A 17,944-nucleotide genomic window follows, 5' to 3' on the forward strand; every position below is an offset into this window, starting at 1 on the left:
CAGAAAATCCAGCATAATTTAAATTGGTTAGTTCAGCAGGTAGATCAGTACATCAGAATCACTCAACTAACTCCTGTTAGTTGATGAAATATTGAATTATCTGCTTTTTCTGAGGTCTGAAACTTCCAAACTAGGAAACAAACAGCTCACATGCATTTCATACCACCCTGAGTTAAAAATGCTTCATTTCCTCTCTTAAACAGGGACCCTTGCACCCTTTTGTTTCATGAATCTAGGGAGGACTGGAGGAGAACCTTACATTTTCTAAATTAATTTGCCACATCAAAGCTCCCTTCCTTTACAGTTTTTCATAAGGGGCTGAAAAGGGATGAAGTAGGAGACACTGGGGTTAGTATATAAATCCAAACTGAATAGCCCATTCCACTCTGCTCAAGGCCAGCAAGTGAGATCAAGAGTTCCCCCTTCTTCAACATAAAAAAATACAAAGGGACAGCCCTCTGCTCTCTCAAATATAGGTCTCTCTCAGGTTTGTACAATATTAAAAAACTGTCATCTGCAGAAACTGCAGAGAATGATATGAAGGGGATAAAATTTTTCAGTGACCATTTCAAGAGACTGAAATGGAACTATACAGGAAAATGAGAAAATTGTCAGGAACCTCAAACAGAAAATGTTTTCTAACAGAAAAGATGACAGGGCCTGTAGGGATTCCTGCCATTGAAATCAACCCAATAACCAGAATAAAGGGCAAACTTCTCACAAACTCAGTTTGATCAAATTATTGCTCTTCTCAGTAGGCAGAGCCAAGTGCTAAAAAAAGGCTGAATAGTTTCACAAAACTGTCTCTAAATTTAAAGACAAGCATCTTCTCTAAAATCTAAATCAGCATGAAAAGGGATAATAAGTGAAAGATGTGAAGTGCACAGCCACGTCCTCTGCCAAATGAAAGGGCACTTTCTGTGACAGTGTGTTTGGAAGACCTAAAGACCAAGTCTGAATCAATGTGAGGGACTGCACATAAGAATACATATTTTCTTCCGATGGTAACAAAAACAGCCAACCTAGACTTTATTTTGAACAGGAAAAAAATCACATTAAACCATTACCTTGAAACATTTAAGGGACATGCAGTCTCACAAAGTATCTGCAGTCCCAAATAGCTGCACAGAAAGATACTGAGTTAGCTTAACTCCATCACTTGTATTTAATTTCTAACATTTCAAGAGTTCATTACTTTGAGACCCCAAAGACTTAACACGTCATGCTAAATGTCTGTGAATTCTGCTTTAGTACAAGGCAGAATTGAAAAACCTCAGCTGAATTTTACTACCAGCTCTGCCCAGAAATTACAGTACAGCATTTCTGGTCTTTTGCTATTTCTCCAAATATGCTATCCCACTTAAACAAAAAAGGCTCAGTATTTCCAGGAGTTAATGCTACCATTTTAACCAAGAATAAGCACTGCCCTCAATACCCAATACATAATTTAAGTCCATCGTGCATTTTTTAGCCTTAAGCAGGATTTAGAAACTAATGCATTTTAACATGAGGGGGGAAAAAAAAGAAGTCTCTCAGAACACATTACAGCAGCCAGGAAAAGAATGCCCCTTAGCTTTCTTATGAGGAGTGGCAAACTAAAAAATATTTTAATAAAACATAGTAACATAGTAATTTGTGGTAAATTCCTTAAAATAGGGCCTTCACAGATTAAAGACACGCAAAAATTTTCTTGCAAGAAAAAAAAACAAAATTCAGTTTGAACCCACCTTTACAGACTGTGAATTTGTACACAACAGTTTACGGGTCACCAAGAGCAAAAAGTCAATTTCTTCTGTACGCTCATGCACCTGGAAGACATTATCCACAATTTAATTTTCATTAATTCATCCTCTTCTTTTTGACAATCTCTTACTTTCCTACTCAATTTTATGCTTTATTTTGCAACTTGGAGTAACAGTACATTTTCATAGAAAAAAGCACACACCTTTTGAGCCTAGGCATGCTAAGAACACTTTAAAATCCCAACAAGAGTGTTCAGATGACTACAGAACCCTTTGTGAAAATCACGTCACTCTAAAGTTAAAAAAATCTAGAATAATGACTGGAAAATCAATCTTGAGCTCTAACCACTGGTTGTACTAGAGCTGACAGGAACAGATGAAGTCTATGATACTGATGCTGGGTAAATCAACTATACTGGTAGGATCCCAAATGATCCAGGGACTGCTTTGGTTTGTCTAAAAACTAAGCAAATCTAACAGATGTGCCTCATTCCCAATGGCTTCCAGCTATGATACCAATACACACCTGCTTTCTAAAACATTAATTTACACCCAATTCTTTATATATCCTAGCACCTGAGCCTTCTGCCTGCCCCTTTAAGTTCAGCAAATACTTCTCCCCAACATTATCCATGATGACCACATCCCTTTATTGAATTACAGTTTAAATATTTTAAGTGCAGCAGCTTTTGTGAAGTTTAGCCTTCACAAGTCAACATTCATGTCCTGGAAGCTAATTAGTATATTCCAATATACTGTAAACATAAGACTTATATTCAATGCTGTCACATTACAAAAACAAATTGAGCTAAGGTAGTTTTCAGGCTGACAGTAAGATCTTGCTGTGAGAAATCAAGATTTTGGGTGCTAGTTTGTTTAAGTGTGCTCCTAAATGTCTGCAGCACACTGAGAGGGGTAAGACCTGCAATTAAAAATATTGTGAAGAACGTTCAGTTGTTAAAAACAGTGACTGTGGACTCTAGATCACAATCTCTGTAGTAAATATGGGGGAAAATGTGAGGTATGGGCAACAGGAGGGACCAGGGCTGGGGAAGCAAAAAACACACATAGTCTTGACAGAGGGATGCTGCTGAAAGAAGTGGTAGAAGCCAATAACATCAGCTCAAATTACAGCACCCAAGAAAGCAAAGTTTGAAATACCTCTGTGTAAACCCATTCTCCTGTGTAAGGGATCAGAAAACTTTACTCATTCATTTTTATAGGCAATGAATACATCTTAAAACTAAAGGAATAATAACACTTCCTATGTATGCACCTTCTATAGTTCAGCTTTTGAATCTTCATTTAACCTGAATTTCCTTACTAAAGGAAATATTATGGTTTCCAACACTCTGCTAATACACTGGAGTGCTCAAATATTTTCCATGAAGGCCACTGATTCAATTCCTTAGGCTTTGGGGTTTTTTTTGTTCATTTTCTGTTGGAATTAAGTATTAAATTTTCCTTATACAAAAATGTAACTACTTGCTCAATATTTTCCAGGTTTCCAGTGTACCATCTCAAGTGCAGTCATGACAGCCTTGTTACTGTAATAGTCTAATGGTACACTAAGTACTGTCTCCCTGATCCTCAAATATCCAGGAATTAAAGTAGCTCTCAGCTACAATGCCAGTAACAGGATAAAAATTAAAAACAGCACTTATAAAAAATTCAAGCTAAAACAAAACACAAAAAAAACACCAACCCAAAAACCAACCAACACCCTCCAAAAAAAAAAAAAAAAACAAACAAACAACAAAAAAAAAAACACCCCAGACCCCAAGTCCTCTTCTGTATTGCTACATCCCAAAATGTTGTACAACCTACATGAGATTTACATTCATGATTTTTGACAGCACAATTTCATATCTGACTATGATTAAATGTCAAATATTGCTTTCCACATAAAAGAAGCACATACACATGTAAAAATATACAAATTACAAGTGTATTTTCTTTAGCTTCTTAGTGAAGTGACAGCAACAACAATGAATCCTCAGGAGTGAACTGCACCCACAGTCAGGAGACAGAACATTCACAGAAAGATTTTTCAGGACACCCCTGAAGAATAAAGACTTTTTAATATCCAAGTGAGTGAAAAGTAGCTGCCTCCTCCTGACAGGCCTAGCTGGACAGGTTCTTGAATTCCACAAGACAGATATCAAAAAACATTTCAAGGCACCTACATTAAAAATTAAGGACTCCCCAAAACCCTCCCCACACCCTCAATTCTAAACTTGTTGCTCAAAGGACCACTGACAAGCCTATTTTAGCAAGTGTTACCTTAGACAACTTATATAAAATATCTTTAAAAGTAGATGTCTGCATTTCTCTTTTCTTACGTGGTAAGAGACAAGAGAAGCTGTTTCATTAATATGAAAATTAAACTTACTTCCAGCAACTTACTTCATCAATAAAAATGTGAGTGAACTGAGTGAGGCTCTTGGCAGAAACTATTTTCTGAAGCAGAACTCCAGTTGTCATATACAGCAACCTCGTCTCCTTGGTCGAAACGTTCTCTAAACTTAACTAACAACAGTAAGAAAAATACATACTAGCTGGAATCATATTTATTATAGTTACAGAAGCATGCACATGAAAGAACTCCAAAAGCAAACACAGTGCAAAGCCATCAAAATTATTTACTCCAACTTGCTCAAGTCTCCATACACAAATGTTCTTACCAGAACCAATTAACTAGTTTTTCTTTGGGAGAAATTTTAAAAAAATTTAAAACTCTAAAGTAACAAAAAGTCCTTGCCAGGGACTTTAAACTGAGAATTCTTCAAAGACTTCTAAAGATATATACATACACCATCTTTTCCACTGATAAAAAGAGCAAGAAAAAGATTTTGCTAAAATATAGTTTGCTTACAGGACAGAAAAATGAAAGAGGTTGAAGTTATCACCAAGACCAGGCAACTTACTCCTGAGAAAAAGGTTCTACAAACCCAATTTGAAACAGATTTTTGATTTTAATGTACTTGTGTACCTTTAGCTATCTCAGGTGTAACCTACCCAGGCAGGCAGAGCTGTGACCATCTTTTTATGTGCAGCTTTACATCAGCCCAGAGCAGACACATGTGCACTCCACCATTTCCCTCCGTTTCTGCTCAGCTCACACAAGTGCTGGTGAGCCAAGCACAGCACATCCAAATACACTGTCCTGAAGACAGTCTGGAAGCACAGTACCATTTTAAGTCTTTGAGACTCACTAGCCTAATGAATCAGTTTAGCAATTTATGACTAATTAATTCAAGGTATGGAAAATCACAACGAAGGCTTTACAGATGAACTACTTTGAAACAAACAACATACGTAATTGTCTTGGTTTTGGCTGGGCTAGAGTTCATTTCTTCTTAGTAGCTGGTAGAGTGCTCTGTTTTCAGGATTTAGTATGAGAATAATGTTGATAACACTGTTGTTTTGGTTATTGCTGTCATGTTTATGATGTGGCACAGAAGAAAACAGATATGGGATAACAGATGAAGCAGAAGCCTGACATGTAAGAGTCCATGCTATGAACAGCTCTGTAACTCTCCATTAAAAATCAAATACCTCCAGACCTGAAAACTGTACAAAATTAGATTTAAGGGTAACAAAGAACACCTAGCACACATAAAAGGCACCACATGTAGCATATTAGGAAGTAACCGAAAGCTGCAGACCTATGAAGAATCAGAAACCTCTAAATGCATGCTAGCAAACATATTACCCTAAGTGGAAGAAAGAAAGGAATAAACAATAAGAAATAGAATGAAGCAGTGGGGAAGAAGAGCAGCAGCAAATGCTGCTCTGAGCAAAGGACTCCAGAAGCAGACAATTCTCCATGAACATCCCTCCCAGTGTCAACACCAGTGTGAACCCACTGGCCTGAGGAACCAGAGCAGCTCCTCCAGAGACAGCTCTGGCCTAACCAACAATGAAATCACCATCACAGCAGTTTAGTGTGGGTACGGACAAGGAGCTGATCACAGCACCAGGACCTGTGTCAAAAGAGGAATGTGACATCAAGTTTAAACAGAGGGACAGAACTGAGCTTGAAGCTGAGTTGAACAAAACAAAAAGGAAGAGAAAGATTTAAGAGGAAAAACTAGTTTGAGTTTATCACATGCTAAAAAAGAACAATAGATTGTTCACAAAAGAACCTGGTCATAAATGCATTAAAGTTCTGACAGAGCTGACAAGTAAATGTAGTAAAGTCAAACAGATAGTATATTACTTAAGGAGCTGAAAGGAAAAACCACAGAACATAGTTCTCCTGCAACAATTTCAGTGATTAATAATGTAGACGTGTCTTGATGCAAATATTTTCTATTGGCGTCCCACCAGGATTTACAGTTGTTCAAATTTACAAGTTGATTTAATTACAAACATTTAGCAGAAGACAGATAAAAAACAGTAATTCCACTTTAAAATCGGATTCTCTAACCTTTCTTCAGTATGCTGGAGATGCTTAAAAGTAATCAAGAACGAATATATAGTACATTTTAATGCATTTTTAAGAAAAATTTGGATTTCCTCATACCTGGTATCCTACTAATCCACCAAGTGTCCATGACCTCTCCTTGCTAATCCACCTGGCAAGACTGCTGGTACTGATTTTCCGAGGCTGGGTAACAGCAATGTTGCAGGGCATAGACCGGTTCATGCAATAATCCAAAATATACTGTGGAATCTGTGTGCTCTTTCCACTGCCAGTCGCTCCTTCTACAACCACAACTGAATTGTTTTGTATGAGAGACACTATCTGAAACAATTTTTCAAGAAAACTCGTAAGTACACAAAAGAACTCAGAATAGGTCTCAAACAGATTTGAAATAGCAACAGCTTCCAAGCCACACAGCAAGTTTCTTTAAAACACTCTGCCATCTTTTCTAGCACCTGGAGATAACTGGAATCCTAAAGCACATTAAAAGATCACAGAAAAGAGTATGGGCACACACCCATGTACATATATCATATGAATACCTGTAAAATGTAACAGCAACATTTCTTCCTCTAAGAAATTTTATGCAATGGTTTTGTAAAAAACACGGAAATTTTGTACAGTGTTTAGAACAGGAATGGAAATTACCTTTCGAAAAACAACAGAAACAAACAAAAAAACCACCCCAAAGCCACAAGAAAACTTTATTTTCAGCTTTATTCCATGAGAGAAAGTAAACTGCCATTACCTTTTCCCTGTGTTTGGCTGTAGGCATATCCAAATATTTACACTTACTTATTGGTACAGAAATTGAATCACTTGATTCACACTGAGACAATGAAGTACCTAGGCATGGAAATAAACGAGTAACATTTCAATAGAGAAAGGAAAAGACCAGCAGGAGATTATGACAGTATTTGGAAGTCTAACTTCTCTAAAATGTGAACCACATACTTTAAGTATTAATAGAATAAATATTTTTTTAGTATTAGTAGACTGAAGAGATTTTCTTCAGTATTTATGCAACTGCTGTTTTACTGGAAGCAGCTCTGAAAAATATGACTACTATGTTTAAACCATCATCAGTGGAAAGGATGTATACAACTCTATGTTTGTCTCTTAATTTAAAAAAATGGATTTTTGCAGTTAGCATTGCAAGTGCCAATTCTACCTGTATACCCAAGAATTTTTTACAATACTGAAAAAAAAATATGCCTTATTCATGTACCCATGTTGTTTTCCCTTGAAGTCTACTGGATTCACAGTACAAAATAACCTGTTGTTTGATATTAATACCATTATATTTCTACCACTTGGCCATTAAAATCTGCTAAGCACCATGATGACCTTTCAGTGTGATACTACACTCTGCAGTCTCTTGGCAGAAGTTAGTCCCCATTAGCACTGGGTAATACAGAACAAAAATCTTCCAGTGCCAGCCTAAGTTTCTGCTCAGAGGTCTGCAGTCAGTTTGACCATGCAAAACAAAGAACAGGTCTGGAGGTGCAGAAGGGGAAAACCTGGACAAGACTGTGGTAAACAACAATTTTACAAGTTACAATTAAACAAATAGCTAAAATACCCACAGCATAACAAAATCAAAAATGGAAATGCTTTCAATTTCAAATGGGTTTCACCAGGTATTACAGTGAAATGGATACTTACATACAGGTAATAAAACCCTATACTTCTTTTTATGTCATTTTTTTCTCTAAGAAATAGAGTAGTGAAGACAGAATTCTATTATTCTTTCTACAAAGGCAATAATTACTTTAAAATAAAGGCTACAGCCTCAATACTTGACTGCAGTTACAGCTCCCTTTCTTTGGAAAAGTTGTAACAATGTCACACAGCAGTGAAGCAGAGGCAGGCAGAACAGCATCTTAGCTCTGTGCCATACCTCAGTGTGTTCCCAAATTGTCTCAAAGTGTCAAGGAATACGAATTAAGTTATTCTAACACTAAAAAAGAAGCCCCAAAAGCTGGACAGCTCACTACAACAGCTTCATAAGGCATTAAAAAACAGTTCTCCTAAAGCCACATTCTGCAACAGGAAAAATTCTTTTACCTGGACTCTAAAACACAACAATGAAAGGTGATCACTGCACAAGAATCTACTTAGCACCACTTAACACAAACAAAACCAGAACTTGATAGCAGCACCCCTTTGAAATATTAACTGTCCTTTTTAAAATACTTTTGGTCAATGTTCTAAATATATTTCCCAGAAAAATGCACATATATATAGCATTCTGCCACAGCAGCTCTGCATGAAGGCTGCCTGGCTTCCCTCTGGCACAAACATGTCACAACTGAGACATCCATAGCTGTGTGTGATTTGACCAGTGCTGGAAGAAACCTCAAGCTGCTGATCCCAGTATCAGCAGATTCCTGTTAAAGCAACATAACCTTCCCACCTCTATCAGGTTTTCAAAGAAACAACTGCAATTTTGAAAAGTTAAAATATTAAAAGAAGAAAGCAATTTTTAATAATGCTTATGAATAAGGAGGGAGGCACAAACAATTCCAAAGGTAGGATTCATATAATAACCCCCTGTAATGCAGTACAAACCCGAATGTATTAGTAAGAAATCATTAACCTAAAATTCAACTGATAATTTTATTTTAAAAACACGAAGAAACAAACCAGAAGCAAAGACACAGCCACTAGTATTCACATACCTGCTGAAAAACAATTTAATTAATTTTGTATATATCATTTTTTTTCACTGATAAAATATAACTTTTTAAAATACTTCTTTTTACGTAACATTTCTAGGACAGCAACATCTTACTCTCTCCTAAGCACACCTATCTGGAAAAAAAAATATACCAGAAGTAAATGGTGATCCAGTGTTAGCTACAATCACCACATAGAAGTTAAGAACTGACAGCCACACAACCATTTAGCAGGTGCTGCAAGTACTGAATAATGTATGGTTTGGGTTTTTTCTCTTCAAGACATGCCTCGAAGAGAAACATTCATTTGCCTGGGGAACTAATACTACAACAGCTATGAGACTTCTGCCTGCAGAGACAGAACAATTTTGGGTCTCAGCAAACTGGCAACTTGAGATGAACACTGACATGACCCAAGCAGCAATGAAAATGTCCCACCCTAACAAACTAAGGATAAACTCCATCTGAAATCTATTATGATCCTTAGTAAAAAACAAAACAAAATGGAGATGGGGAACTTGAACAACCATCTTAAAAGACCTTAACAATTTTATCTTTATTTTTTAAACATGAAAGTTGTTCTGAACCATGAAGACCTGCTGCAGAAGATAACATTTCAATGTACACCCCGCTGAAAGGTTATTCTACTGATTTAAATAACCATTCAACTGGGGACTCTAGACCATACAATGTAATTACCTTTAAATGTTTGAGTTTGCTTTTCTTTTTTATTTTTCATATCTAATATGTAATAGATCCCTCAATGATAACTAGTCTTCAGAAAAGCTGGTCATTCCTGCCAATACAGATGCATCTAAAAATTCAGCTACAGGTCTACAGAATTATCAGCAATGGAGGCACAAACTTTTGCTTTTTCAATTGCTTACACTTTCTGAAAAACATTTTTAGGACCAGTGCACACCTGTGTCAGGCATTCTGCTCTAACCTGTACCTTGGATTCTGACATAGAATGCAGGATGCTTCCAACCTGAAAACAGTACATTGAGGAAGCAGGCAATTGCCCCCCATGCTGATTCAAGGACAAGCAATATATTTCAGTGCATAAGAGGCATTAATGCCAGTTCAGAATAAATAGTATTAATTTCTCCATTCAATGTCAGTGCAAAAAAGAAACAGAAAACTCGGTTACGGGAACGATGAATTTGCCTGCTCACTTTCCTTTCAATTATTATGACAATCCTGTAGAGATGACAGGGACTAGAACAGTCCTGTGCCTCTGAAAAGAGCAGGTTTTTTTCAGTATCTCAGTTATTACAGCACATACAGCAGATGTATTCCCTCTGGTACCTGTTTCCTGAATTGAATTTGAAGAGATCCTTTAACATAAGATTAGATTTTTATATTCACCAATTCTGGGAGAAGGGTTTGTACAGCTGTATTTTGCTATCTGCCACTAAGCAATTAAAATGAGATGCTCAAAACAAAATATACTTGAAAGTACTGGTTAAATGAATCAAATGAGATGCTTATTAAATCACTGATCATTCTTCTGCTGAGCTACAAATACACAAAGTGATTGTAGTTCGCAAGGAAGCTCACAGGAAAGGAAAGCCACAGGTAACAACTGGCTTCTACACTGAGCCAAAATGCAAGACTTCCCAGAACATGGTGCTACCTCAGTCAAACACCAAGTACACAAAGGTGCTGCTGACTGATCCTTGATAAGCTTAATTCAGAGAATTCCTAAGAAAATACATGTCTGGTGAGACTTCTTTACTGCAATCCTCTTCAATTTGCACGTATGGTATATACAAAGGTTTTGGGGTGAGGATCTGTGCTATGATTCATTTTCCTGGCATGCATCTGTTGTGAATTCACAATATATAAGGTACCTAAAATTCAGTTTCTTATATATCAGAAACAATGTTTAAATTTCTTCTTCTCTGAAAGAAATTACTTCAGGTGGGACCTGGAACACCTCCAGAAGATATCCATTTATAGGCATGAAAATCATGAAGACAGAAAACAAAACAAAAAAGCTGCCATTCACAAAGTTTAATGAAAGTAACTATTTTAGAAGTTTTCTGAAGTGCAAAGCTCTACTCTCTACAATTCAGAAGTCCGAAATTTGGAAAAAAAATTTCTACAAGGTGAGTAAAGTGGTAAATGTCCCATACACCCAGTTCAGAAGGTTTCCCTCTGCACAACACCCCATGATCTCACTGAATCAAAAGTGTGTGAAGCCTGGAAGAGCCAGTACCAAATGTGAAACAAGCCTGTTGGGAGAGGGAAGAACTGCTAATGCTCGACTCATTTTGGGTAACAGTTATGACAAATAATTTTCTTCTGCCTTTATTTAAACACTTCAACTTCCTTTGCACAGCAGTATAATTTCTACCATGCACTGCAGAAGTCAGAACTCTAAATGCAGTTCCCTGATGATCTGTTTCCCCAACACAGAAGCAGATCAGGCATTTCTGTTTGTCATCTCAGTATAAAAGCATATGTTCTTTCAAAGGAATTGGAAAGCACAAGATTTAAACTCAATAGAACTTCATCAATTAAGGCGCAAGCAGTACAAACACAAGCAGTTTCAGTAACTGCAAGATTTAAAACAGGCTATCAATTTGCACTAGAAACATTGCCTATAGTTAGAACAGCAACTCCAAGAAAGAAGCTACAGAAAGGGTGCAAATTCAGAACCTTTGGAAAAAATCAGTTTCTCATTTCCATGCTGTGAAGGTTATTTCTTGACTACATTTGTATTCAACATAGCTCAACTCATAGGCCCTGGTCTAGATAAATCCTTGATCAGTTATTACACTTCCCATGTTCTTGAGGAAAACATACACTTTCAGATCAAAATAGCTGATAGTTATAAATACAACTTGAAGCTCTTAAAATATCTGAATGATGAGCATACTACATTGAAGCAGTCTTAAATGTAGAACAACATACGCATTTATAAGCTATAAAATTAATAGTACAATTCTTATGCTCACTTACTGAGCTTTTTTATTCTACTATCCTAACACAATATTTCTGAGTCTGTCTGTAAGTCAAAGTTAAGAGCAGTCAGAAGCAGGATTTTCTGAAGCTTTTATGTTATTCTACATCTAGGTGGGATTTGGCAGCTCAGTCTCAGAATGCCGTAGGAATGTTCCAGTCCTGTCACTATCCAGTTTGCTTGGAGTCTGCCACAGGATCACACACTGCTGGCAGCAGAGCACTGATGAGAGCAGGCAGGCATCAACCCTGCACAGAACAGCTCCTGAAGCAACTGAGACTCCAGACAATGAGACAGACAAAGAACAGAACAGGGGGAAGGAAGGGGAGGCAAGAAACTGAGAAAGATATCTAATGGATCAATAATAAGATATTATGTAATATGTCAATACTATAGTCATGTTTTATGGTTGTTTGCTAACTAGATGCTGTTTCAGTAAGTTACAACTGGAAGGCAAGAGTAAATATTAGAAGGTAAAATTTCAAGGACAAATATTTTAGGGTAGACCAAGAGAAAATAAGTATTTATAAAATAAAGTACCAGGATGACTACACAGAAATATTTCCTAAAAAGCCTAAGTTATAATCCTGTTTCTTTTACAGAAAGAACACCTCTAGCATCAGTCCCATTCAAAGTCATGCAGGCCACTAGTGCTGCTAAAGCTGTTAGTTTATTTTATACAAGATCCTGATTTAGTAGGTAAACACTGAATGAGCTACAGTATTTCCTTGCATTAATCAATACCACTGTATTATTAAAGAAACATCTACAGAACTTTATCTTACTCAACTTGTTGCTGTCTCTCCTTTGCTAGTAAAGCACGCTAGGGAAATGTCATTCCTGAATAGCAAGACTGGAAGCTCCTTCCAGTCTCTTTATTCCTCCATTTCCACCTTTTAATACTTTCTTTGCCACAAACTCTACGTAACATCAAGGCAAGAAGAGACAGTATTTTGTGGTTAGGACAGAAGATAAGGTGCATGGCACATGTGAACTGTCCAAGTGTCCCTACTGCGTTTCAGCTGATGACAAATACCACATGTGGCTTCATCAGCCTGAGCTCCAGAGGCCAGAGAATTTGCAGATGCACTAAAAGACAGTAAATTCTAGAGAATTTTTCTATTTCTCATATTTTGGTATGCTAGCAAAGGTATACAGAAAGTATTAAGAGAATGATACACAGAACAGATAAATGTCCTTTTCTCAGGAAATCAGCTACATTAGCAAATCTGAGGCAAATTAAGAGGCACAGTAAGAGTTTGAAGCTGAGCTGCCCTGACAAGTGAGTCAGCCTCACAGTGCTTTTACCAGAGCTCCTACGAAAGAAGTGCGATCCAATTTCCCTCTAAAGGCAGCTCAAAGCAACAGTCAAGTACACAGAGAAATATGAATAGAAAATGGGGAAACAGAACAAAGGCATGAATTTAATGAGTGGTATCTTGTCCTTGTAGATTCATTTTAATCATATATCTACATTTATCAGTACAACAAGGCAGATGTATGAACATTTATCTAAGCAGAGCATTATACATCGTTGTTTCCAGAAAATAAGGAGTTGACTTTTTAATACCATGCTTTATATGCAACAAACTAATGCACATACATCAATAAACAAACAAGAATATTCCATTTAGAGAGGGAGATAACGTAAAGACAACAGGGAGAAAAAGAACATGTGTATCTGAGTTTGCAATAGGAACTAAATAATTTTATTTCTTTTTTTTACCTGGTTTATAGACAAGCTGATCATTTCCAGCTACATTCAGCTCTTGTTCCTCTGCTTGTCTGTATTTTTTAGCATATTCAGTTCCAATGTTCTCTGAGATAGGCAATCTGAAGAGGAAAGAAATGATAAATCAATAAATGCTTTCTAACACAAGTCTTTGGGATCTCTGGAAATAAAAGCATTATATAGAAGTTCTCCAAGTCGTGCAGGAACTACTTCAATGAACAAACTTCAGAAAAAAAATTAGTCTATGCATTTAGATATTAGCCTGAGGAAAATACAACATTGCATCTTTTTGTTTAGACCCAACAAGACTAACCTCCCAAAATATCATCCTTTAAGGTTTCAATACCTAGGAATTTCTCTTCTAATGAAAGACTACAATTTCTTCTGGATAAAGATTAAATAGCTCTGTTTCTTCAATTATTGGCACATACAATTAGGAAAATAAATGTAATTCTTGCATGATTCCCTGGAGACAGGAGAAGCAGATAGGAGGAAACACAAACATCTCACTGCTTTTAAGAAAAAAATGTGACTGTAAGCCAAGAAATGATGGTGGTCAGTGAAAAAAATTAACATTCATTGAATAATCACTGAATTTTATGGAAATCTGTTACACACAAGAAACGTTAATCATGATATAAATGTAATGAGATTTTCAGAAGTTTCTTCTATATAAACAGTGTGAAGAAATTCACATGAAATTCACTAGAGAATAAAGTAGCATGCAAACAATGATTGTATGGTTATTAAATCACAGGTGAACTTAAACATAGAAAAGTTATGAAAACATCAAAAGTGATTTTTTTAAAATCAAATACAAACTAGAGGTCAGAACTACAGTTTTGCACATTAACTTCAACTCTGGGCCCTGTGCAAGCCTTACTTATGCAACAGATCACTAAGGCCCAGCAAATCTGTTTCTAAGTTTTATGAAAGGATAGTGCTGTGGAAGTGTTTATTTCTTGGCCCAAAAAATAGACAACACTGACTCCCAGAAGCAGTGACACTGACAATGACATGAGATTTTTAACATGGCACTACATCACACAGCCCTCAACAGAGGGAAATTCCCAAGATTTTGATGCCACTGAGCACTCACCGTCTCTGCCAAGGCAAACTCTGTGCTAGCTTGGCTCTGTACAGACCGTTCACTCAGCCCAGTTCAGAACAGAACACCAAGTATTTATCACCTACTGCTGCCAACAAACTAGGAGATAGCTTCTGATTCAATTTTAACAAGATTTTAGGCATAGAGCTACAGCAATTTCCCCCAGACCTCAAGTATTTCTTAAAGCAAGTTTCAGCAGGACTGCACCCATCTGCAAAATGGCTACATGAGCAACAGCTGCCTGCATCTAATTTCCATCACTCAAACCCTTCTAAAGCACTCCTCAACAGGTCTGAATCTGAAAAAATATGTAGAAATATTCATACACTGGATGTTTGACTGCTTGCAATGTAGGTTATTCCACCGAGTGTGTATACTGAACACAAACAAAACCCAAAAATTCAATGATGGTAACAAAGTCAAGCATTCAGTAGCTGAAAATACCATAATGAAGCTTGGCTGCACGATCTCACATGGGCAGCATTGTATGCACATACTATACAGGTATTTACTGATATAACCAATTATTTTTTCACTTCCATAAACCTGCAGCCTCACTGAATACACTGGACACACATATTCTGAAAACAAAAGCTGGTTATGCAGAAAATGCAACTTGTCCTTAGGTTCCCCATGAGGAGAAAAGCCATGCAGGGCAAGTAGTCAGTGCTGCCACAGAGGAGCAGGTATTGCCTGACTGTCAGAGCCTGAAGCAGCAGCAAGCAAATCACCAACAGAAAACTCCCACTGAGGGGCTAAGCCTGGGAAAGGCAGTAGCTGAAATCAGTTAAGGAACAGATAAGGAACAGTAATAACTACATAAATAAACAAATAAACTTATTAATTATATCTCTTGAAATTTTAAGAATCTTAAGCATTTAAAAAACAGGCTCCCAGAAATGTTTATGTATATATATATATATATGTATGTGTGTGTGTGTGTGAGCTTTCAACCTTTGCATGTACAGCTTGAGGAAAATGAGGACAACATGACCTCAGTCATTTGTGAGAATAGGTTAAATTTTTTTCTGTTTGGACAGCTGAATATTTTATTTCAAGAATTAGGTTTTCTGTCTTCAGAAAACAGCACGCCGTGAATGAACCTCAGGCTACACAGTGAATAAACAAGATATTTAATAGCCCGTCATTAGGAATAAACATTGCGCACTTGACGTACCAAATCAGGCTCCAGTCTTGAGGAAAATCATATGCAACTGGAAAATTACATATGGGACTATGAAATGAACTAATAAGTTTTGCTATATCATTTATTATGTTTTAATGCTGTGCTTTTCTGCATTAATAAAATTAAAAGCTTACAGAATAATGGGGGGGGGGTTAAGCAAAATGGAAAAAAATTACTATAAAGCCCTTTGGAGCTCTCCTAAATCACCAGAATGATACAATTCTTCCAAGTAATCATTAGTACACCATCAGTGAGAGGTGTCATCCTATATACCTGGATAAACAGAAGGAAATTTCCCTTAGGTGGAAATCTAATGATTTTCAGCAAAATTTGCTGACAGCAGAAGAAGAAGATTCAGAAATTCAAATCCATTCCAGGCTAGAACACAGCAATGCAAATGAAAGGACTTTTCTGGATTCTACTTATGAATCACCTGTCTGTCCCCATTTCTATTTCTCCCGACCTTCAAAACTCACCTTCAGTACACCTGCCATGTTGTAATAATATTCCTCAGGATTTCCAGAGTCCAGCCTTTTCAACTGCACATCCAAAACAATCAAAATTCTACCAATTAAGAAACAATAAAAAGCATTTTTGTGACTAACACAACCACTGAAATTTGAAGTCACCAACTGAAGGAAATGTAGGAGATTTTAAATATTCTGGATTTTCTTCCTTGCCCCTCATTTTAAAAAGTAGGTGAACTTGATCTTATTGATATCAAGGCCACATTTCACCCTCTAAAGCAGCCAGATATCTGTGGCAGAGTCTGCAAATATGTGACATTCTGTCCACCCCGAGTGGAAAAAGGCAGACAAAATTATAAAGTACTGAGAACACAATCAATCACTGACTTCACTCAACAAGTAACTCTTGCTACATCCTCAGACCTACCTATGTAGGTGTGTACATTTCAAGACCTGTTTTCAGAAACACCCTCACAAGTAGCAGGCAGGACTTGGAGCCTGACAAGCAGTGGCCAGCAGGACCCCTTGCATCAAGACAAAGAGGTACATGCCTCTTCTCGGAAAAGAATTAACACTGCCTTATGAGGTAACAGGAGTCTTTCTTCATTCTGTATTATGTGGTTTAACTACTTCTACTATAACATTATTCTGAAATGTGAGTAGTCTTGGTACATATGCCCAGTCAAACTGATTTTGAGCAATTGATTGAAACAAGGTGTTTTTAAACATAAAATTAAATACAGCTGCCACTTCAGGGGAATTAATAGAAGGGAAACAATTGAACACCAAAAATTGTTGACACATTCAATTGTAAATACTTTCAAATACACTGAGGGTGCCTTTCTTTACAAAAACTGAGCTAGAGAAAGGTCTTTCTTCATGCTGTAGAATGACCTCTAATATGTCAACAAGGCATCATAACAGAGTATACTAAGTAAATATTTGTATTTGAGCACTTGAAATAATAACCAAAGCATTTTTGTATACACTTAACTACCAAAAATAGAATCAATTGCCCAATCTCAACATAACTATGACAGATAATTTGTTTGGCCCTTTCCAATGACATACACTAACTGTAATGCCAATGCCTACACTGAACATAGTTAACACTTCTAGAAGAAATGTTTTAAAAAAAGCTTTATTAAACTAACAGACACATGCAGTCTTATTCTCTGAAAAAAAATTTTCCAAACTGCTTATGCAGCATACCTGACTGTATAAAGCAAATATCCAAGCATGCAATGAAATTCCAAGGATTGAGATGCTTGCTTATCCAACATAAAAAAAAAAATATATTGATCACTTAATTTTGGGGTAGAAGCTTCTATTCAAGGCCATGTAACTTCTAGAACACATCCACGTTAGAAACAAAACTGAAACCTCAAATTCTCCTGGCATTGTGTTTTAAAAAAGTCTTATAGATGTATTTTCTGCTTCTTTATGTTGTGCCTCATTTAACACAAAAAATCCTGTGCACATGGGACTGGAAGTTGAACATAAAGCTAGTGTCACCCATTTCACAGATCACAAGAGAAGGACTGCCCCAAGTCATGACTTCTCTCACGCACACAAACTATTCACCTATTTACAGATCATTGGGGAGGGAGGAAATCACTTGAAAAAAACACTTA

At 36.7% G+C, this 17,944-nt stretch overlaps 1 protein-coding gene across 3 annotated transcripts in view; it reads right to left on the minus strand.

The window, feature by feature from the left end:
• The window catches only part of TDRD9 (tudor domain containing 9), a 68,486-nt gene that overhangs the window by 37,631 nt on the left and 12,911 nt on the right, over positions 1 to 17,944 (minus strand). For 2 of the 3 annotated variants that reach the window (XM_053946785.1, XM_053946784.1), the window contains exons 2-6: positions 13,544 to 13,650; positions 6,920 to 7,017; positions 6,271 to 6,492; positions 4,149 to 4,271; positions 1,728 to 1,808 (exon numbers count right to left, since the gene is read on the minus strand). In XM_053946785.1, coding sequence (XP_053802760.1) covers positions 1,728 to 1,808; positions 4,149 to 4,271; positions 6,271 to 6,492; positions 6,920 to 7,017; positions 13,544 to 13,650 — 631 coding nt within the window. Of the gene's footprint in view, positions 1 to 1,727; positions 1,809 to 4,148; positions 4,272 to 6,270; positions 6,493 to 6,919; positions 7,018 to 13,543; positions 13,651 to 17,944 lie in introns of those variants that run through there. The other variant, XM_053946786.1, reaches the window with a different exon arrangement.

Source organism: Vidua chalybeata, chromosome 6, assembly GCF_026979565.1.
Source record: "Vidua chalybeata isolate OUT-0048 chromosome 6, bVidCha1 merged haplotype, whole genome shotgun sequence".
NCBI classification, from domain to species: Eukaryota; Metazoa; Chordata; class Aves; order Passeriformes; family Viduidae; genus Vidua; species Vidua chalybeata.